At 42.6% G+C, this 15,573-nt stretch overlaps 1 protein-coding gene across 4 annotated transcripts in view; it reads right to left on the bottom strand.

Moving 5' to 3' along the window:
* LOC116821319 (S-adenosyl-L-methionine-dependent tRNA 4-demethylwyosine synthase TYW1-like) overlaps nt 1-15,573 on the bottom strand; it is a 119,378-nt gene that overhangs the window by 92,387 nt on the left and 11,418 nt on the right. For all 4 annotated transcript variants that reach the window (XM_075073939.1, XM_032774399.2, XM_032774400.2 and 1 more), the window contains one exon: nt 4,775-4,901. In XM_075073939.1, the coding sequence (XP_074930040.1) occupies nt 4,775-4,901 (127 nt within the window). The remainder of the gene's footprint in view (nt 1-4,774; nt 4,902-15,573) is intronic.

Below are 15,573 nucleotides of genomic sequence, written 5' to 3' on the forward strand. Positions count from 1 at the left end.
TTCCTAACTGTCAGGGTAGTTAAACACTGGAATAAATTGCCTAGGGAGGTCGTGGAATCTCCATCTCTGGAGATATTTAAGAGTAGGTTAGATAAATGTCTATCAGGGATGGTCTAGACAGTATTTGATCCTGCCATGTAGACATACCCCATGTTAATAGAGACATTGAAAAAGTCTTATGTGGAGTTCCCCCACTGCTTGGGTTCTCAGCCTTATTATATTTTTTGCATTTATATTCCCTCTTGTTTAAGGTTCTTTTTACTGTGCTCTTCTTAAGCATCGTAAGACTGTAGCTATAGTCCTCAATATGGACTTCAAAATTGGCACTGTGGGGGATCATGTTTATAGATACAAAAATCACTTGGAGACAAGTCTTCTTCCTAGACAAATGATGATTTTTCTAATTCCCAGCCCTTACTCTGGGATCTGCATGTCAAGATGGGTTCATTCTGACTTGTCTATCACTGATAAGAAGTATTCTGCAAATCATAAACAAGTTCAAATCCCATGAATGATTCATTAACCAGAACAGAATACAGCTTCCTATGCCACAGCTGATTTTGTAGAGCTAGCAGGATAGTGTAAAAAGTTTACCACATTTTTTGCACTAGTAAAATAAGCAGACCCGACCTGGATTACACAAAAGAAATAGATATGTTGATTCAGAATGGATTTACTTTAACAGTCACTCTCTTCTGATCATAACCATAATTTAAGGGTGCCTCTAAAGCTAAAGCCACACTTAAGTTTACCTCCTCATCTGAATTCAGCCTCCAACACTTAGAAGTCATTAGACGTAAGCTTTTCTACACACAAAAATTCATCTTAAGACCAAGCATACCAAGTTTCGGCCAAGAAGGAACTGTTTTGAAAAAACTGTAAGCAACTAAAGGAATTAGAATATAAGCCATGTCTCAGCTCTAGCTACATACTGTTTGCTCTGGCAAACAAAATAATATCAGTGGTTGATTTCTATTTTCATTTCATTTTTGGTCTACCTAAATAGATGAAATCTACTATAACATTAACACTGCAAAGTAGTATCACTGTAAACATAACACCCACAGTCAAATACTTGAAATAGACTCATTGCTAAGACTCTGTCTCTCAAGTTATATTTGTTATTTGAAAATACTGAACAGCTTGCCCTCCCTATGAACTTTATGCAAGATTTAACACTGAAGAGGGAGAGGGAACTAAAATTTCCTGACTGTACAAAATTGACTACAGCTTTTTATAAAAGGAAACTATTGAAGAATGCCCTTATTAAGCTAATCAGTAAATATACAGCTACAAGCTCCTACTATCCTGTACAACAGGGATGGGCAAACTATGGCTCGGGGGCTGTATCCAGCCCTTCAGACGTTTTAACCCAGCCCTTGAGCTCCTGTGGATGAGTGGGGTTGGGGACTTGGCCTTCTCTGGCACTCCAGCCAAGGAGCGGGGTCGGGGCTTGCCCCACTCTGCACATACGATGGCTCTGAACGGCTCCCAGAAGCAGCACCATGTCCCCTCTCCGGCTCCCACATGTGCTGTCCCCACCCCAAGCACCACCCTCACAGCTCCCACAGCCAGTGGGAGCTGCTTGAGGTAAGCGCCACTTGGAGCCTGCACCCTGATCCCCTTTCTATGCCCCAACCCCGTGCCCCAGCCCTGATCCCCCTCCCATCTCCTTGGTCCCAGCCCAGAGCACCCTTCTCTACCCCCAGCCCCACCCCAGAGCTCACATCCCCAGCTGAAGTCCTCACCTCCCCCCTGCACCCCCAACCGCACCCTGAATTCCTCATTTCTAGCCCTACCCCAGAGCCCGCACCCCCTCCCACTCCCAATTTCATGAGCATTCATGACCCGCCATACAATTTCCATACCCAGATGTGGCCCTTGGGCCAAAAAGGCTGTACAGCAGGGCTGGGCAAACTAGTGTAATAGTACATTTAACTGGTGGAAAATCCATGGTGTTAAACTGGTGCTAAAATAAAGCCCAATTGTTCAATCAATATTCAAGTCACTTAGACCAAGCAAGATAAATTTATCTGAAGGTGAATAAAAATAAATGAATGACTGTTAAGATTGTCTACAAAGACAAAGGCACATTCGTATTCTGCAACTAAATTTTAAAGGAGCAGCTTCATTCTGAATCACTAGCACTGATTTTTACCTCTTTTGAGCTAATTATGCCCTCAAGGATAACACTGAAACGAAAGTCAAGTGAAGTGTAATGCAAACATAGGGCCCAATCCCACAAGATGCTGACCGTCCTCAGCTCCCATGGCAGTTGATGGCTCCTGGCATAGCAATCAGTAACTGCTAAATAAATTATATGATCTTTTGAATCTTCTGCATTTTTTTTTAAACCACCATGTAAATATGTCTATATAGTCTGATCTCCAGAAGAATGTTTGTTTTGACAAGTGAAAACAGAAAGAAAGCAAATTAAACCCCTATAGGGAGCAGACTGCTCTGATACTAGTTTTTGTGAATATAGTGCACTCAGTGCACAGTGGGAAAGTGTTGGACGGAGAGGTTTTAATTTAACAGAAATGGGCATGCTAAAATTAACTCTTTGGAGAACACAAGTTTATTCATCCAGCTGTGATTGCTGGCATGTTCCAGAAAGCCAGTCATAGGAAAATATAAATGACATGTACTTAAAAAAAATGCAACCTGCCAACAGGAAAGTGAATTCTTCCAATTTTTCCTGAAGGTCGCAAATGATGGAATTTCCCAGGTAGATCTGCCCTGGTGTTTAAAACTTGATTTGTAGAAAAGTGGGCTGTGTGTGCAACTTTGATCATCTAACAATGCTTTTTTTACGTAACACGAAATAAATAAATAGATATCTTGTCAGAGCCACAAAACCAAAGGCAATTAAAGGCAACTGGAAAAGTGAAGCTGCCTGAATCACAGCCGTCACATTGCTTCACTCTTCCTGAAGACATAATGCAGCCTCACAATTCGGCAGGGCACTGCAATGCAAACATAGGGCCCAATCCCACAAGATGCTGACCATTCTCAGCTCCCATGGCAGTTGATGGCTCCTGGCATGTCAAAGGGCCAGGGTGTTAAGCAGCATTTATAATCACTTCCTATCAAAGTGTTTCACCAACAGAAAGACAGTAAAATCCTCTACCCTCATGTCCACGTGGTAGCAGAACAAGATTCCTCCTTAGGACTCAACAGATCACTTAGCAGGGAACCAGCTACCATGCTGCCTAGCAGATCAGGGTCAATCTTCCAACCCAGGAAACAGCCAGGACCCAAACTCCCAGGAAGCTACTGCGTGTGCTACTATCTCCAATAGATGCTACTGCTGTGCACACCATCCATCCCTTCTCACATTCCCTCTCCACTCTACGCATCTACTAGCATCCCTGCTCCTAAAACAACAAGCTAGGACAGGATTTGACCTTAAAGTTATACAGGGGAAGCGCTCAAAAATGGACCACATATTCAACTACTTTGCAACAGTTTACACTGCATTTCTCACCGAAATTATCACCTTCGGCGACAAAGGCAAAAAAGACTTAAGCAGCCTGGATGTGTGGGAAACACTTCAGGCTTCCAAAGGTGTCAGCAAGTAGCAAGATAGGTACCTACATGGAGGCACTACAGGTTAGTGGCCAAGTTTTGCAGCACTTTATTTCTTACAAGGCCTTTGCTAGATTCTTTTATTCTATCTCTGAGTTTTATGCATTTCACATTTCTTTTTCATCTCTTCTAAGTTTAATTTTTCAAAAAAGCATGCGCACAAGACTGGATGGCTGGGACAGGGAGTTGGGTCACCTTCAGGTGACCAGGTTAAAGAAGCTAGATCAAGTTGTCAGTGACTGAAAATGTTACAGAAAATGAACTTGTTTCAAATAGCTGTGGCCTATCTCAGTCCAGCTATTAAGTTAGTCATCCGTATCACAACAGATACCCTTTTTCAGAAGCTTCAGGAGAGGATCTAATGCATGAATGAGCATGAAAACTGAACTCCCCTCTCATCTTTAGAGCTGAAGACCAAACTACTCTCTCATACACCCTTGAGCTACATTGCAGAGCATTGTGCTACCTTTGCCCAAGCTGTACCTGTTCTGGGGATTGAGATTTTTGGTCTGCAGGACTGTAAATCTGGCATTTTTCATGCATTCTTGCATACATGGGTTTTTAAAATAATGGTCTTAAGTCCATTAACATCGTTCTGTATGGTTCTTGAGAGAAATCATTATCTAATTTTCCCCCAGTGGACCATTCAGATTCATTTGAATGAATTTATCTTTGGGAAATTAATTTCAGCACCGAAATCAGTATGAAATTGAGAAGAAAGTACTGGACTAAAATATTAGAAGTGAGGCCAATTTTCAAATGCCCTTCAAAAGCCCTCTCTTTTGGGAGCTGGATATGCACCAGGGTGTTTTCTCCCCAAAACAACAACAAACTGGCTCATGAAGAAGATTGGTGCCCTCTAGACTCCAAAATTCCTGTTCCGACACTACTGTTTATGACTGCAAGAGCTGCTGTGCCCAATTAAGGGTTTTAGGTGTCGACTGCTTGGTTTCAGCAATCTCACTAATGTCCTAACTTTGCAGCAGGAGGGTGACACCTACAAAAAGACTGTCCCATCTCTATTACGCAGGCATCATGAAACCCACCATAAACAAAAGGCATAGAATAGTTCAATCCTTTCTTTGCAATCCTTACATTGCATCCTTTCTGATAAAAATCTATACATAGAAATTTTTTGAAGCCTGATCCAGAATCTGGTCTGCACACCATCTTTATGGACCCTCACCTTGTTTTGTAAGTGCATCTCTAAGACCTGGAGTGATCATCTCCCTCCTTTCACTCTCCTCATTTTTCCCACTGCTCTGCTGAGATGGACCTGTCTTGCCAGCTTCTTCCTCAAGTTCACATTCTTTCTGTTAAAAGAGAATTAATTACCATCATTTAGCTGAATATGCAATATTTAGACGTAGGAATATTCCTAGCAACCTCAAATCACAGCTATTAAACCTGATAACAATTCTGGCACACCAAGATGAACCTGGCTCTCATGTAATTCATTTATTAAAAGCTGTTCATCCATTATTCCACTCCACCTCTTCGTTATGCTGCCCCAAACACTTAACTACCTGGATTTACAAAGGAGTCTAATGGAGTTTGGCATCTAAATCCCATAGAAAGTCAATGGGATTTGGGAACCTAATTCCCATAAATTCCTTTGAAAATCCCCAGCCATAGTGACTTTCATCTCCAAGTGCTCTACAACTGATCCGTATCTGCAGGGATCACTTCTCCCTGCCAGTAAACTACAGCCACCTCTTGGCTAAAAAGTTGTTCCAATAGTGCTCAGCACTGCACAGTTATTTAGCACACGTCAGTGAAGAATGCCCCATAACCATTTTAAAACACTGAAGGGTTTTAGATAGGCAAGACAATTTACTGACTTGGAGACATGGAACGTCTCCCCTACTCTTACACTTGTGATACAGCATGGCCAGAGGGCAGCATAAGAGTGTTAGCAGGGGGCCTTATTCCCTGCCAAGGGAGGAAGGTTTGCTTTAGATTAACTAGAACAGCTGTGGCCAATTAGAGCACCTGACTCCAGTTAGAGCACCTGACTCCAGTCATGGGATATAAACCCCTGCTTCAGTCAGACAGGGGGTGGTAGTTGAAGGAGAAAGGTTGGATTGGAGCAGAGTGCAGATTGCAGAAGAGAAGAGTTTGTCCAGAGAGAAATAGAAGGTTTGGAGGAGTGCTGCGGTGGATTGGGAAGCCCAACAGAAACCCTAGGTAAGGGGCACCAGGCTTGTATAGAAGAGAGGCGAGAAGCCCTTCACAAGCTGACGGGTATGAGAGGGAAGTAACCCAGGGGAAGAAACCGCTAGTCAAGTGGTTCACCACAACCCCAGGGCCCCTGGGTTGGGACCTGGAGTAGAGGGCGGGCCCAGGTCCCTCCCTCTCCACTCCCCTCCTCCAAGGACACTAGGGGAGTGATTAAGAACTGGTTCAGAGGCAAGCAATATCGCCCTGAACCTACCCCAGAGAAGAGAAAGCGCGAGACCCAGAGAACAGTACCGGCAATTTGCCACACACTAAGTACTATAGGACCTTTCCTGGCCACTGCTTCTGACCTCTCTTTTGTATCTATCTGGAGCATCACCCACTCCAGAACCATAACTTGCCCTTTCATGCTGTGATGCTGCATCAGTTCAGGACTGTCGATGCAAGCCCAACCAACTGCATTGTTTAGAAATCAGCTATTAAATCTCATCACAGAACCCAACTAAAATTAGAGCCACCATTATCAGCCACAGTATAACAAGAGTATTGGGCTCTCCAGAGATACAATGCTACAAATATGGCTAATCCCCAAGTCTAGTTTGACATGAATAAAGAAATAACACAAATCAGTATAAAATTAAAAGAGGGCTAAAAAAAAAGAGTACATCAACACTGTGAATCCATAAAAAAAACAGGAGTACTTGTGGCACCTTAGAGACTAACAAAAGTATCAAACCTTTTATGTTTGTTATTCAGGATTTGAAAGAAAAGAACACAAATAAACAACTTAGCACAGAGAGCAAACTTCTCAAGGGTGATTTAGCAAGAAGCACTGAAGTAAATCTAAGGCAAGTTTATTGTCTTTCTGTAACAAATCAAGCAAGTAGTGGCTACAGCCAGCTTTTCTTTGCCCTTGAAATAATGTGGTTGCCAATAAAACAAGCCAAACACCCATCCTTCTGTTCTATGTTCATAGGCAGCAAAAGTCCATGGACAATGAAAACTTCGGGACTCAGATTTTTGCTACTTACGGCCCAAATCCTGAAGCCTGCAGGAGTTTTGCTACTATACTTCATTGGAAGCTAAATAAGGACAATTACACCTCATGCTTGCGGGCACAAACTGACCTCAATCTTGGGGCAGGAAGAAATGTATTTCTCTTTATTTCTATATGTACAGCACAACACAATCAGCTAGACACTTTATGGAACAAGCCAGAGAAATCCACCTTCCTCTGAACGACCAAGTATTAGCCATTACAAAAGGCAGAACAGGGGATCAGTTGACCAATTTAGAAGAAAAGGTTCTGTATTCCTGGTTAGGACAGGAACAAAAAGCAGTGCAACATTCATTATCTGCAAATTCACAGCTCAAATGTTTCAAATGCTTCTTTATATGTATTTCTTACAAATATGCCTGGAAAGCACACATAAAACATAAATTCTTTTCAGCAGCATGTGTTTATTTGGAGGTCCTGCCGATATCTTCAGACATGGAGAAGAACACCTCCACAGATGGTTATAGTTGAAACTGTCAAAACTCCTCAGCTGCATTTTTGGCTTCGCTACGTAGAATTCAAGATATTCAAAACACATTCTGTGGCTAAAATTAGCCATTTCAATTTAAACTAGGCATACAGTTAATTTAAGTCTTTTTAACCTCCCATTAAATGTGTCTCTCCTTCTCAGTGGGTCACAGCTGAAGAAAATCTGTTGACATAACTCACTATAGAATTCTCTACTCCAGCATGGCAGCTGCCACCCATAATGTTCAAAAGATAAAATTCTGTTTCACAGATGGTCCAGATCATTACTTATTCTTCCAGGAGCAACATGCTAAGGACCTTCAGAAGTTGGCCTGGCTTATGGAAGACTCGTTTTCTAGTCAAATAGATCCAACCTTTTTAATGAAGGATAGTCTACAAATATTTGAAGGGCGCAAACACCAAGGAGACAGAGTTACTTAGTGTTATCTAAGGAAACAGAACTAGCAATAATGAACAAAAAATCAAAGGGAAAATTTAGGCAGGATTATCAGCCTCCCAAGGGAAGTGCTGAAAGCCCCACTGTCTCAACATGTAAAACCAGAAGGGATAAAGTCTTAGAAAAATACACTGATTTTCGACCTGAATTTTGTACCATTCAAGTACCCAGAAATACTGATTATGTTAAGAAAATCCAGTATATTATGTTTATGTTAAGTTAATCTAAGTGTCAATGCAAAGCCATGTGTTATAAGGCAATGGGAAGATACACATGCACTGTACGTACTGAATGTAAAGTTCATGAAATAAGCTGTGGCATTCAACTTCTCTAATTTCCAATACTCTTACTTTTTTCTATTTGTTGCTTTCTTTTGGTCCTCCCATCCCCCAGTATTAACCCTGATATTTACCCAGAAAGACTTACGTTAGTTTTTTGCACTGATTTTTCACTCATTTTTTAATTATTGTAAAAAACACTGATAAATTCTCATTAATTTTTAAACAAAACAAAAACAAAGGGCCTAGACCACAGGTAACAACACTGTCCTGGCAAGAATATGGACCAGATGATGTAATAGGTCTGTTCTAATTCAGACTAAGATCTCAGTTGAATCACTGAACACCAGCTGGTCAGCGGCGCAGTAGGGCTAAGGCAGGCTCCGCGTGGCTCTCGGAAGCAGCAGCATCTCCCCCTTCCGGCTCCTACCTGTAGGGGCAGACAGGGGGCTCCACGCACTGCCCTTGCCCCAAGCACTGGCTCTGCAGCTCCCATTGGCCGAGAACCATGGCCAATGGGAGCTGCGGGGGTGGTGTCTGCAGACGGCGCAGTGTGCAGAGCCACCTGGACGCACATCCAGGTAGGAGGCGAAGGACAGATATGCTGCTGCTTCCAGGAGCTGCTTGAGGTAAGAGCTGCCCAGAGCCTGAACCCCTGACCCCCTCCCATGTCCCAACCCTCTGACCCAGCCCTCCAAACCACTCGAACCCAGCCCCACCCCAGGGCCCACACCTCTAGCCGGACTCACCCCCAACCCGACTCTCCACCCTAGCCCAGAGCCCACTTCCACACTCCAAACCCCTCAACCCCAGCCCAGAGCCCCCTCCTGCACCCCAAATCAAGTCAAACGCAATTTCTCCTTGCCTAGAGGCTGAGGTATTTTCAACCCTACTTGAGATGGATCAGTATCCTTGATCAACCACAGGTCATTTCCTAGCCTACACATGTTGCAAGTGTATACAACAGGCCTACACTGCGCTCATCAGAGCAAGATTAGCACCCCTAGAGTTACAATTATAAAAGGTTATTGGCAGAAGCAGGTTAACACTGTTTCCCTGGCTAAGACTTACCTGTACTATGAACCAAGACAAACTCCATGACATGGTTTTGTAAACTGGTATGGAATAACCTCTGGGTACCTGTACAGTTTAATACATCAGCTTACAGCATGCTTAGGCCCTGTTGACATCTGTAAAATTGAGTTAATACTACTTCCTTTCTCCTACCCTTTGTCCATCTCATGTATTTAAACTCAGGATAGACATACTTTCTTGCTATGTGTATGTATAACACCTCGCACAACAGCATCTCAATCTCAGTCACAGCACAAGGTGCTATTGCCACAAATGACAGAGAAATTTCTGTCCATCAACTCTCTGAGTGCTCAAAACAAAAATCAGCCAATTTGCTGATGGAAGCAAAGCTGTGCATCATCTTAAAGTGAAGAAAGGACCTGCTGGGTAACATATTTCAGAATAACCCCACCTTTAGAGAAAAGGAGCATGCTTTGGCAAGAAAGACGAACTTTCAGAGCTCACTCCCATTTAGGAACTATGCCAAACACTTGGACAGTGAGAGAGGGGCTGCAGAGGCCCAGCGGCACTTACTGTGGCTCCCAGGAAGTAGCCTCCAAGTCCCTGCAGCCCCTAGGCAGAGGTGTGGCCAGGCAGCTTTGTGCACTGCCCTTGTACCTGCAGATGCCGCCCCGCAGCTCCCATTGGTTGCAGTTGCCAGCCAATGGGAGCTGCGGAGCATGTACTCGGGCAGGGGCAGTGCACAGCGCCTCCCTGGCCCACCGTGTGCCATGAGGCCACAGGGACCTGGCTGCTGCTTCTGGGATTCACGTGGATCTAGGGCAGTCAGGGAGCCTGCCTTAGCCCTGGGCCACTGCTGCGACACTGCCTGGACTTTTAATAGCCTGGGCAGCACTGCCGACCGGAGCCACAGGGGTCCCTTTTAGACCGGATGTTCCAGTTGAAAGCCAGACATCTGGCAACCCTATTCCAGTTGTGCACATGCTCTTGGTTGTTAGTTGTGAAGCTTTACAGTTCAGAACACTAAGCTCACTCAGTTAAGTTTGGATATCAACTGCTGGCACCATGTTTCTTGCACAGATTTTGAACCAAAACCTGTTGTTCCTTACTCAAAGAAAGCTCCCACCAACTTCACTCAGAGTTTTGTTTAAGGGAAGTGTCATAGCTTTCCTACTCAGATTTGAACCTTAGCGTTCATAAACTGAGAAGCTAGCATGAACCCTCTAAGCTTAATTACCAGCTTAGATCTGATATCGCTGCCACCAGACAGGAATCAGTGCCTGTCTCACTCTGGTCCCCAAAACCTTCCCTGGGAACCCCCACGACTCAGATGCCCCTGAGTCTCAACAAAAAGGTAATACCCCCTCCCCCTCTGTCTTCTTCTTTACTTTCCTCCCAGCTTCCCTCCGTGGGTTTATCCTGGAACGATGACTGTACTTAAACTCTGGAATTACAAAACGGCGAGGAGGCACATACCTTCCTCCCTCCTTGCTTCCCTGAGGCTGCACACAGATGTCGCCCTCCGTAATCTGCAACACAAAGACAATTTTCCCTTCCCTTCGTTCTCTTGTCTACCCAGAGATACTCAAACAGGTTCTTAAGAAAGTTGATATAGTAAAAGAAAGAAAACACCACTTTATGAACATGATCTCTGCATCATAATGGTAGACAATACAGGGCTATTGTCTTAAAAGAAAATATGAATACAACAGCCTTGTTCAAAAAGATATCAATTTAAACATCAGGCAAATTACACACATGTAAGTACAACAAAAAACAACACAGCCTATTGTTTTTCTTTACCTTTGTACTCACAACTTTGAAACTGAAGATTAGAAGTTTGAAGATAGAAAGACCCCTCTCATAGCTGAGAGCCAGACAAAAGACACAGACCCAAACATTCCATCCCTGAGCTTTGAAAAATCCAGTTTCCTGATTGGTCCTCTGGTCAGGTGTTTGGTTCCCTTTGTTAACCCTTTACAGGTGAAAGAAACATTAACCCTTAGCTATCTATTTATGACAGGAAGACAGTAAGATTTGGCCTTTCACAATAATAAAACTTTAAAGGATCTCAAATAAATGTCTGAACATGGAGGTTTACAAACCCCACGGGAGTTGAGTAAATATCCACCCTGTTTTACAAGAAGGCAAAATGAGCCAAGAGAAGACAAAAGACTCCCCCCAAGGACGCACAGTGAATCGGCGATAGAAAAGGAATAGTATCCTAAAGTCTTAACTCCTAGTTCCCCACTTCAATTCCATCCTGAACACATTGCTCATTTCCAACCACCCCTTTTCTTTTTTCTCCACTCCCTTGTATTTTAACTTCACAACTGTGTCTACACCCAACATTAAAGTTGTTTTGAAAAACAATAACATTAATATTAAGATGGTACAAAGAAAAATATGCATGCGTGATTATCTCTCAACAGATCCCAAAAAATTAGGTGATTATTATTATTTATAAATATGAAGGTTAATAAAGCAATTCCTTTTGGTAGGACAGATTGGTATTTCTAGTTTGTCACAATCATCCAGCTGTGGGAGACGCACTGTATAAAGAAACAGTATCCCTGTGATTAATGACCATAGCTTTAAAGGCTAAAAATACATCTATTAAATTTCACATTTATCTGATAACTCCCCAGAAATATGTTTATTTTAGAGGACAGAGAAGGTGCACCACATTTTTAGCAATCAAAACCAGAAGTAGCTGTTAAATCTATCAGTAGCCAACACCCTTCTCTGCTAAACAAAAGCTGGTTGGGGGAATAAAACCAAACCAAATTCTGTTTGAAAAGCAAACAAAATTGAAATTATAGCTAACAGCAAGAAAACAGGGGAATTACCTTGCTAGGTCAGTCCGCATTCCATCTAATCTAGTATCCTGTCTCTGAGTTACCAGTACCAGATGCTTCAGAGAAAGGTGCAAGAAATCCCATGGTGCACCACTTATGGAGTAACCTCCCAACTGGACTAATTATTCCTAACCACCCATCAGTTGGTGGTTGCCTTATGTCCTGAAGCATGGAGATTTTTAATATGCCTTGAAATTTATTTTATCCTGTTTCATAAAACTGTACGTGTTTTCTCGGTGGCTTTCATGCAGCATCTGGGGCACCTTGAGGGGCCACGAGGAGGTTTCACAGGGTCCACCAAGAAGGACCACTGTTAGACTCACTGGAGCCAAGAGCAGAAAGTTGAAGCCCGCGCATGGAGCTGAAGCCAGGGACCTAAGCCCCACCACCTGGGGCTAAAGCAGAAGCCTGAGCAACTTAGCTTTGCGGAGCCCCTTATCATGTGGGCCCCGGGCAATTGTTACCCCCTAAGGCTGGCCCTGGCTTTTATATGCAGAAAACCAGTTGCTATGGCACAGGTGGGCCGTGGAGTTTTTATAGCACACTGGAGCGGCTTCAGAAAGAAAAAGATTGAGAACCACTGAGCTATATGAAGATCTAATCCCTTTCTTGAATTCTATTGAGGACTTGGCTTCCATTTTAGCTTTTGGCAGAGAGATACCCAAGTTAGCTCTTTGACATTAAAAAAAAGGATTTCCTTTTATCAGAGAAAAGGTCTGCTGCCTATATCAAATGCCCTATTTTGTATAATCCTAAGGAACTTGCAGTGTGTGAAAGGCAATACATAAAACAAAAATCTAGTCTAGATTTCCCAGCAAATCATGTAATGGGAGATGGAATTTCATTCAGCAAAATTACATGAAGATTACCTGCAGAGATCTCAACAAATATTCATTATTAAGACCCTGGTGTCATGACTTAACTTATGCTGCCACTGCATAAAAATCAAGGCACAACGATTTATGACTAGACATCCCAGGCATTCAAATCTCTGCCACCAATCCTTACACAACCATACAAGAGATCAAAGCTAGATCCTAAAAATATTCAAAAATTATCTTTTACTGCCCCCTACGCACAAAGGAAATGTGCAAGTGTACATCCCAAAGCCACAGGAATATTGGAAGGACGAGATTGACATCACATAGTAAAGCCTGAAATATTTATACACCAGCACTGTAAAAAACAACAATGTATTCTACAAATAGATTTTAGGCCCCTTTCTGCTCTCTCATATGCCACTTTAAGTCAGAGTGATGTAATTCCATTGATTTCAGTACAGTTAGTGTGAGATCAGAATTAGGCCCTGTGAATTTAAGTACTGAACATGTGCAACTCAGTATTCTGTAAATTGGTTTTTAAAATAATCTTAATTTGAAAGACAAAAGCTCTCATTGCACTAATGCACAGCAGCTAAAGCGAGGACAACTCTACAAAGAAGGATGCCTGGGACTTAACCAACAATGGCACCTTTCATCTTGGAAATCAGACAACTCGATAATGAAGAATTAGTTTCATGTTTCAGATTCTTCTGCATGTTAATATCACATCTTTGGTGCTTATTTTTATTACAATAAAAGACTGCACCTGTGGGATCATTCCACAATTCAAGCATTTGCACAAATCCGTTAGTAAGTCAGTCTGCATATTCTCCGGGAGATTCATCATGGAGGCAAAGCCATTCCTTCTCATAGCTCATGATACAGACAGTCACCTATTTAACCTCTCGCATGCAGCATTTATATGGTCATATCCTGCCACTGTTCTGTGTATGGAGCTCCACTGAAGTCAATTGGAGTTTTACAGTAAAATTGATAGCAGGATATGGCTGTAGTTAAGAAACCTATCCTTGACAAGCAATTTTTAAGAGGCGAATGAAATGCAACTTTCAGACACTAACACACACAGCCAACACAGAGCTAGAGGAAATACAAAAGTCTTCCCCCCGTCCTCACTGAGGCCAGGTCTACAACTATAAACTTACATTAGTATAACTACTGATATCACGACAGGGTATGAAAAATCCACATCCCTGAGCAATGCAGGTTATACCGACCTAGACAGTGCTAGGGCGATGAGAGAGCTTATCCTGTCAACATAGCTACCGCCTCTCACAGAGGTGGATTAAATATGCTGACAGGAGAAGCCCCCCCATACTGTCTTCACTGAAGCGCTGCAGCATTTTAAGTGCAGATCTGCCCTGAGGATGCTTTGGAGGTATTTACTCTTACAAGTAGCCTCCCTGAACTCAAGTGGGTCTACTAGTATAAGAGTTGCAGGATAGAGTCCCTAGATTGTATGTGGGAGGGGGGGTTGCACTTCTGGGATAGCCAACCTACACAGAGACTGCACAAAGAAACCAGTTTAGGGAGGAGGGGATTAATAAAAGACTCCAGCTCCACAGACAAAATAAGGGAAGGATGAGAGGTAGAGACAGAAAACTCCATCTTAGATCCTAGAAAGGCCAAGTGTTAGGCAACAAAAACTCACTGTTGTTTATTTGTAACACTCAATTATACTGGAAATTCTGACTTTGGTCACTACCAAGGCAGTGATCACAAAACGTTACGAAGTGGTTGTAGTTTACTGCTGTAGTCATTTGCTTGTTCATAAACTAGACAATGGACTATGCATATTTTTATTTTACATTGCACAGTCCTTGTGCTGTTGCAAGATTTTATTAGTTAGTGAAACCTTGATGCCTAATCTCCTATAAAAATGGTTGCAAAAATAATTATTTTTTCCCTTTAGTGGTTTTGAGTCCTGTCACAAATGAAGGCTACAAAAACAATCTTTTATTGGACAAACTTCTGTTGGTAAGAGACACAATCTTTCGAGCTTTAAGTCTGGAGAAGAGCTCAAGGGGCTCGAAAACTTGTCTCTCTCACTGACAGAAGTTGGTCCAATACACGACATTACCTCACCCACACTGTCCCTCTCATATCCCAGGACCTCCACAGCTACACCTCATACACAAATAATCTGTTTTTCTTTTCTCTAGTGACCTCTAGTGGTGAATACGTATGACAGTGAAGCCAAAAAGAGGACTGTACCCTATTGCAAATAGGATCAGAGCATGTTAAGGGTGAGGAAGATCTAGTAGTTCATCAACCTGCAAGTGGAAAATAGTTTCCCTCAATGGAGACACAGATACTAAGCTGACACTATACTAAGGAAAGGTAGACATTCAGATACAGGTCCCTCATCTTCCCCCATGACAGTTAATGAGATAGTATGAGTTCAGGAGAGAAACCCACTAATCTCAGAATTTCCCCTTGAGAAAAGAGATTAAGCATCCTCAGACAGCTCCATCCCCTCTCAAGGGGTTCTGCATTCTTTGCTCCTTTGTTTCCCACTGAAGTCCATTAGAGTTTTGGGTGTTAAGGCAATATAAGATCAGGCCTGCCAGATTTCTCTGCAACTATCTCTTAGAACAAACTGGTAACTGCCGTCACTGTTACGGAACACAAAGAAATGTGCACATCAATTATTTTCATTGCACTCCAGCTGAAACTTTAGAGTTATTGCTTCAGCTGTCTTACTAGATAAATCCAAACAGATCTACAATATAACAGGAATAATGAGCATGTGGCAGAAACAGGAGGTTTGGGTGCCGGGGGTGCTTTTTGTTTGCCTTTTTTTTTTTTTTTTTTT

Source organism: Chelonoidis abingdonii, chromosome 20, assembly GCF_003597395.2.
Source record: "Chelonoidis abingdonii isolate Lonesome George chromosome 20, CheloAbing_2.0, whole genome shotgun sequence".
NCBI classification, from domain to species: Eukaryota; Metazoa; Chordata; order Testudines; family Testudinidae; genus Chelonoidis; species Chelonoidis abingdonii.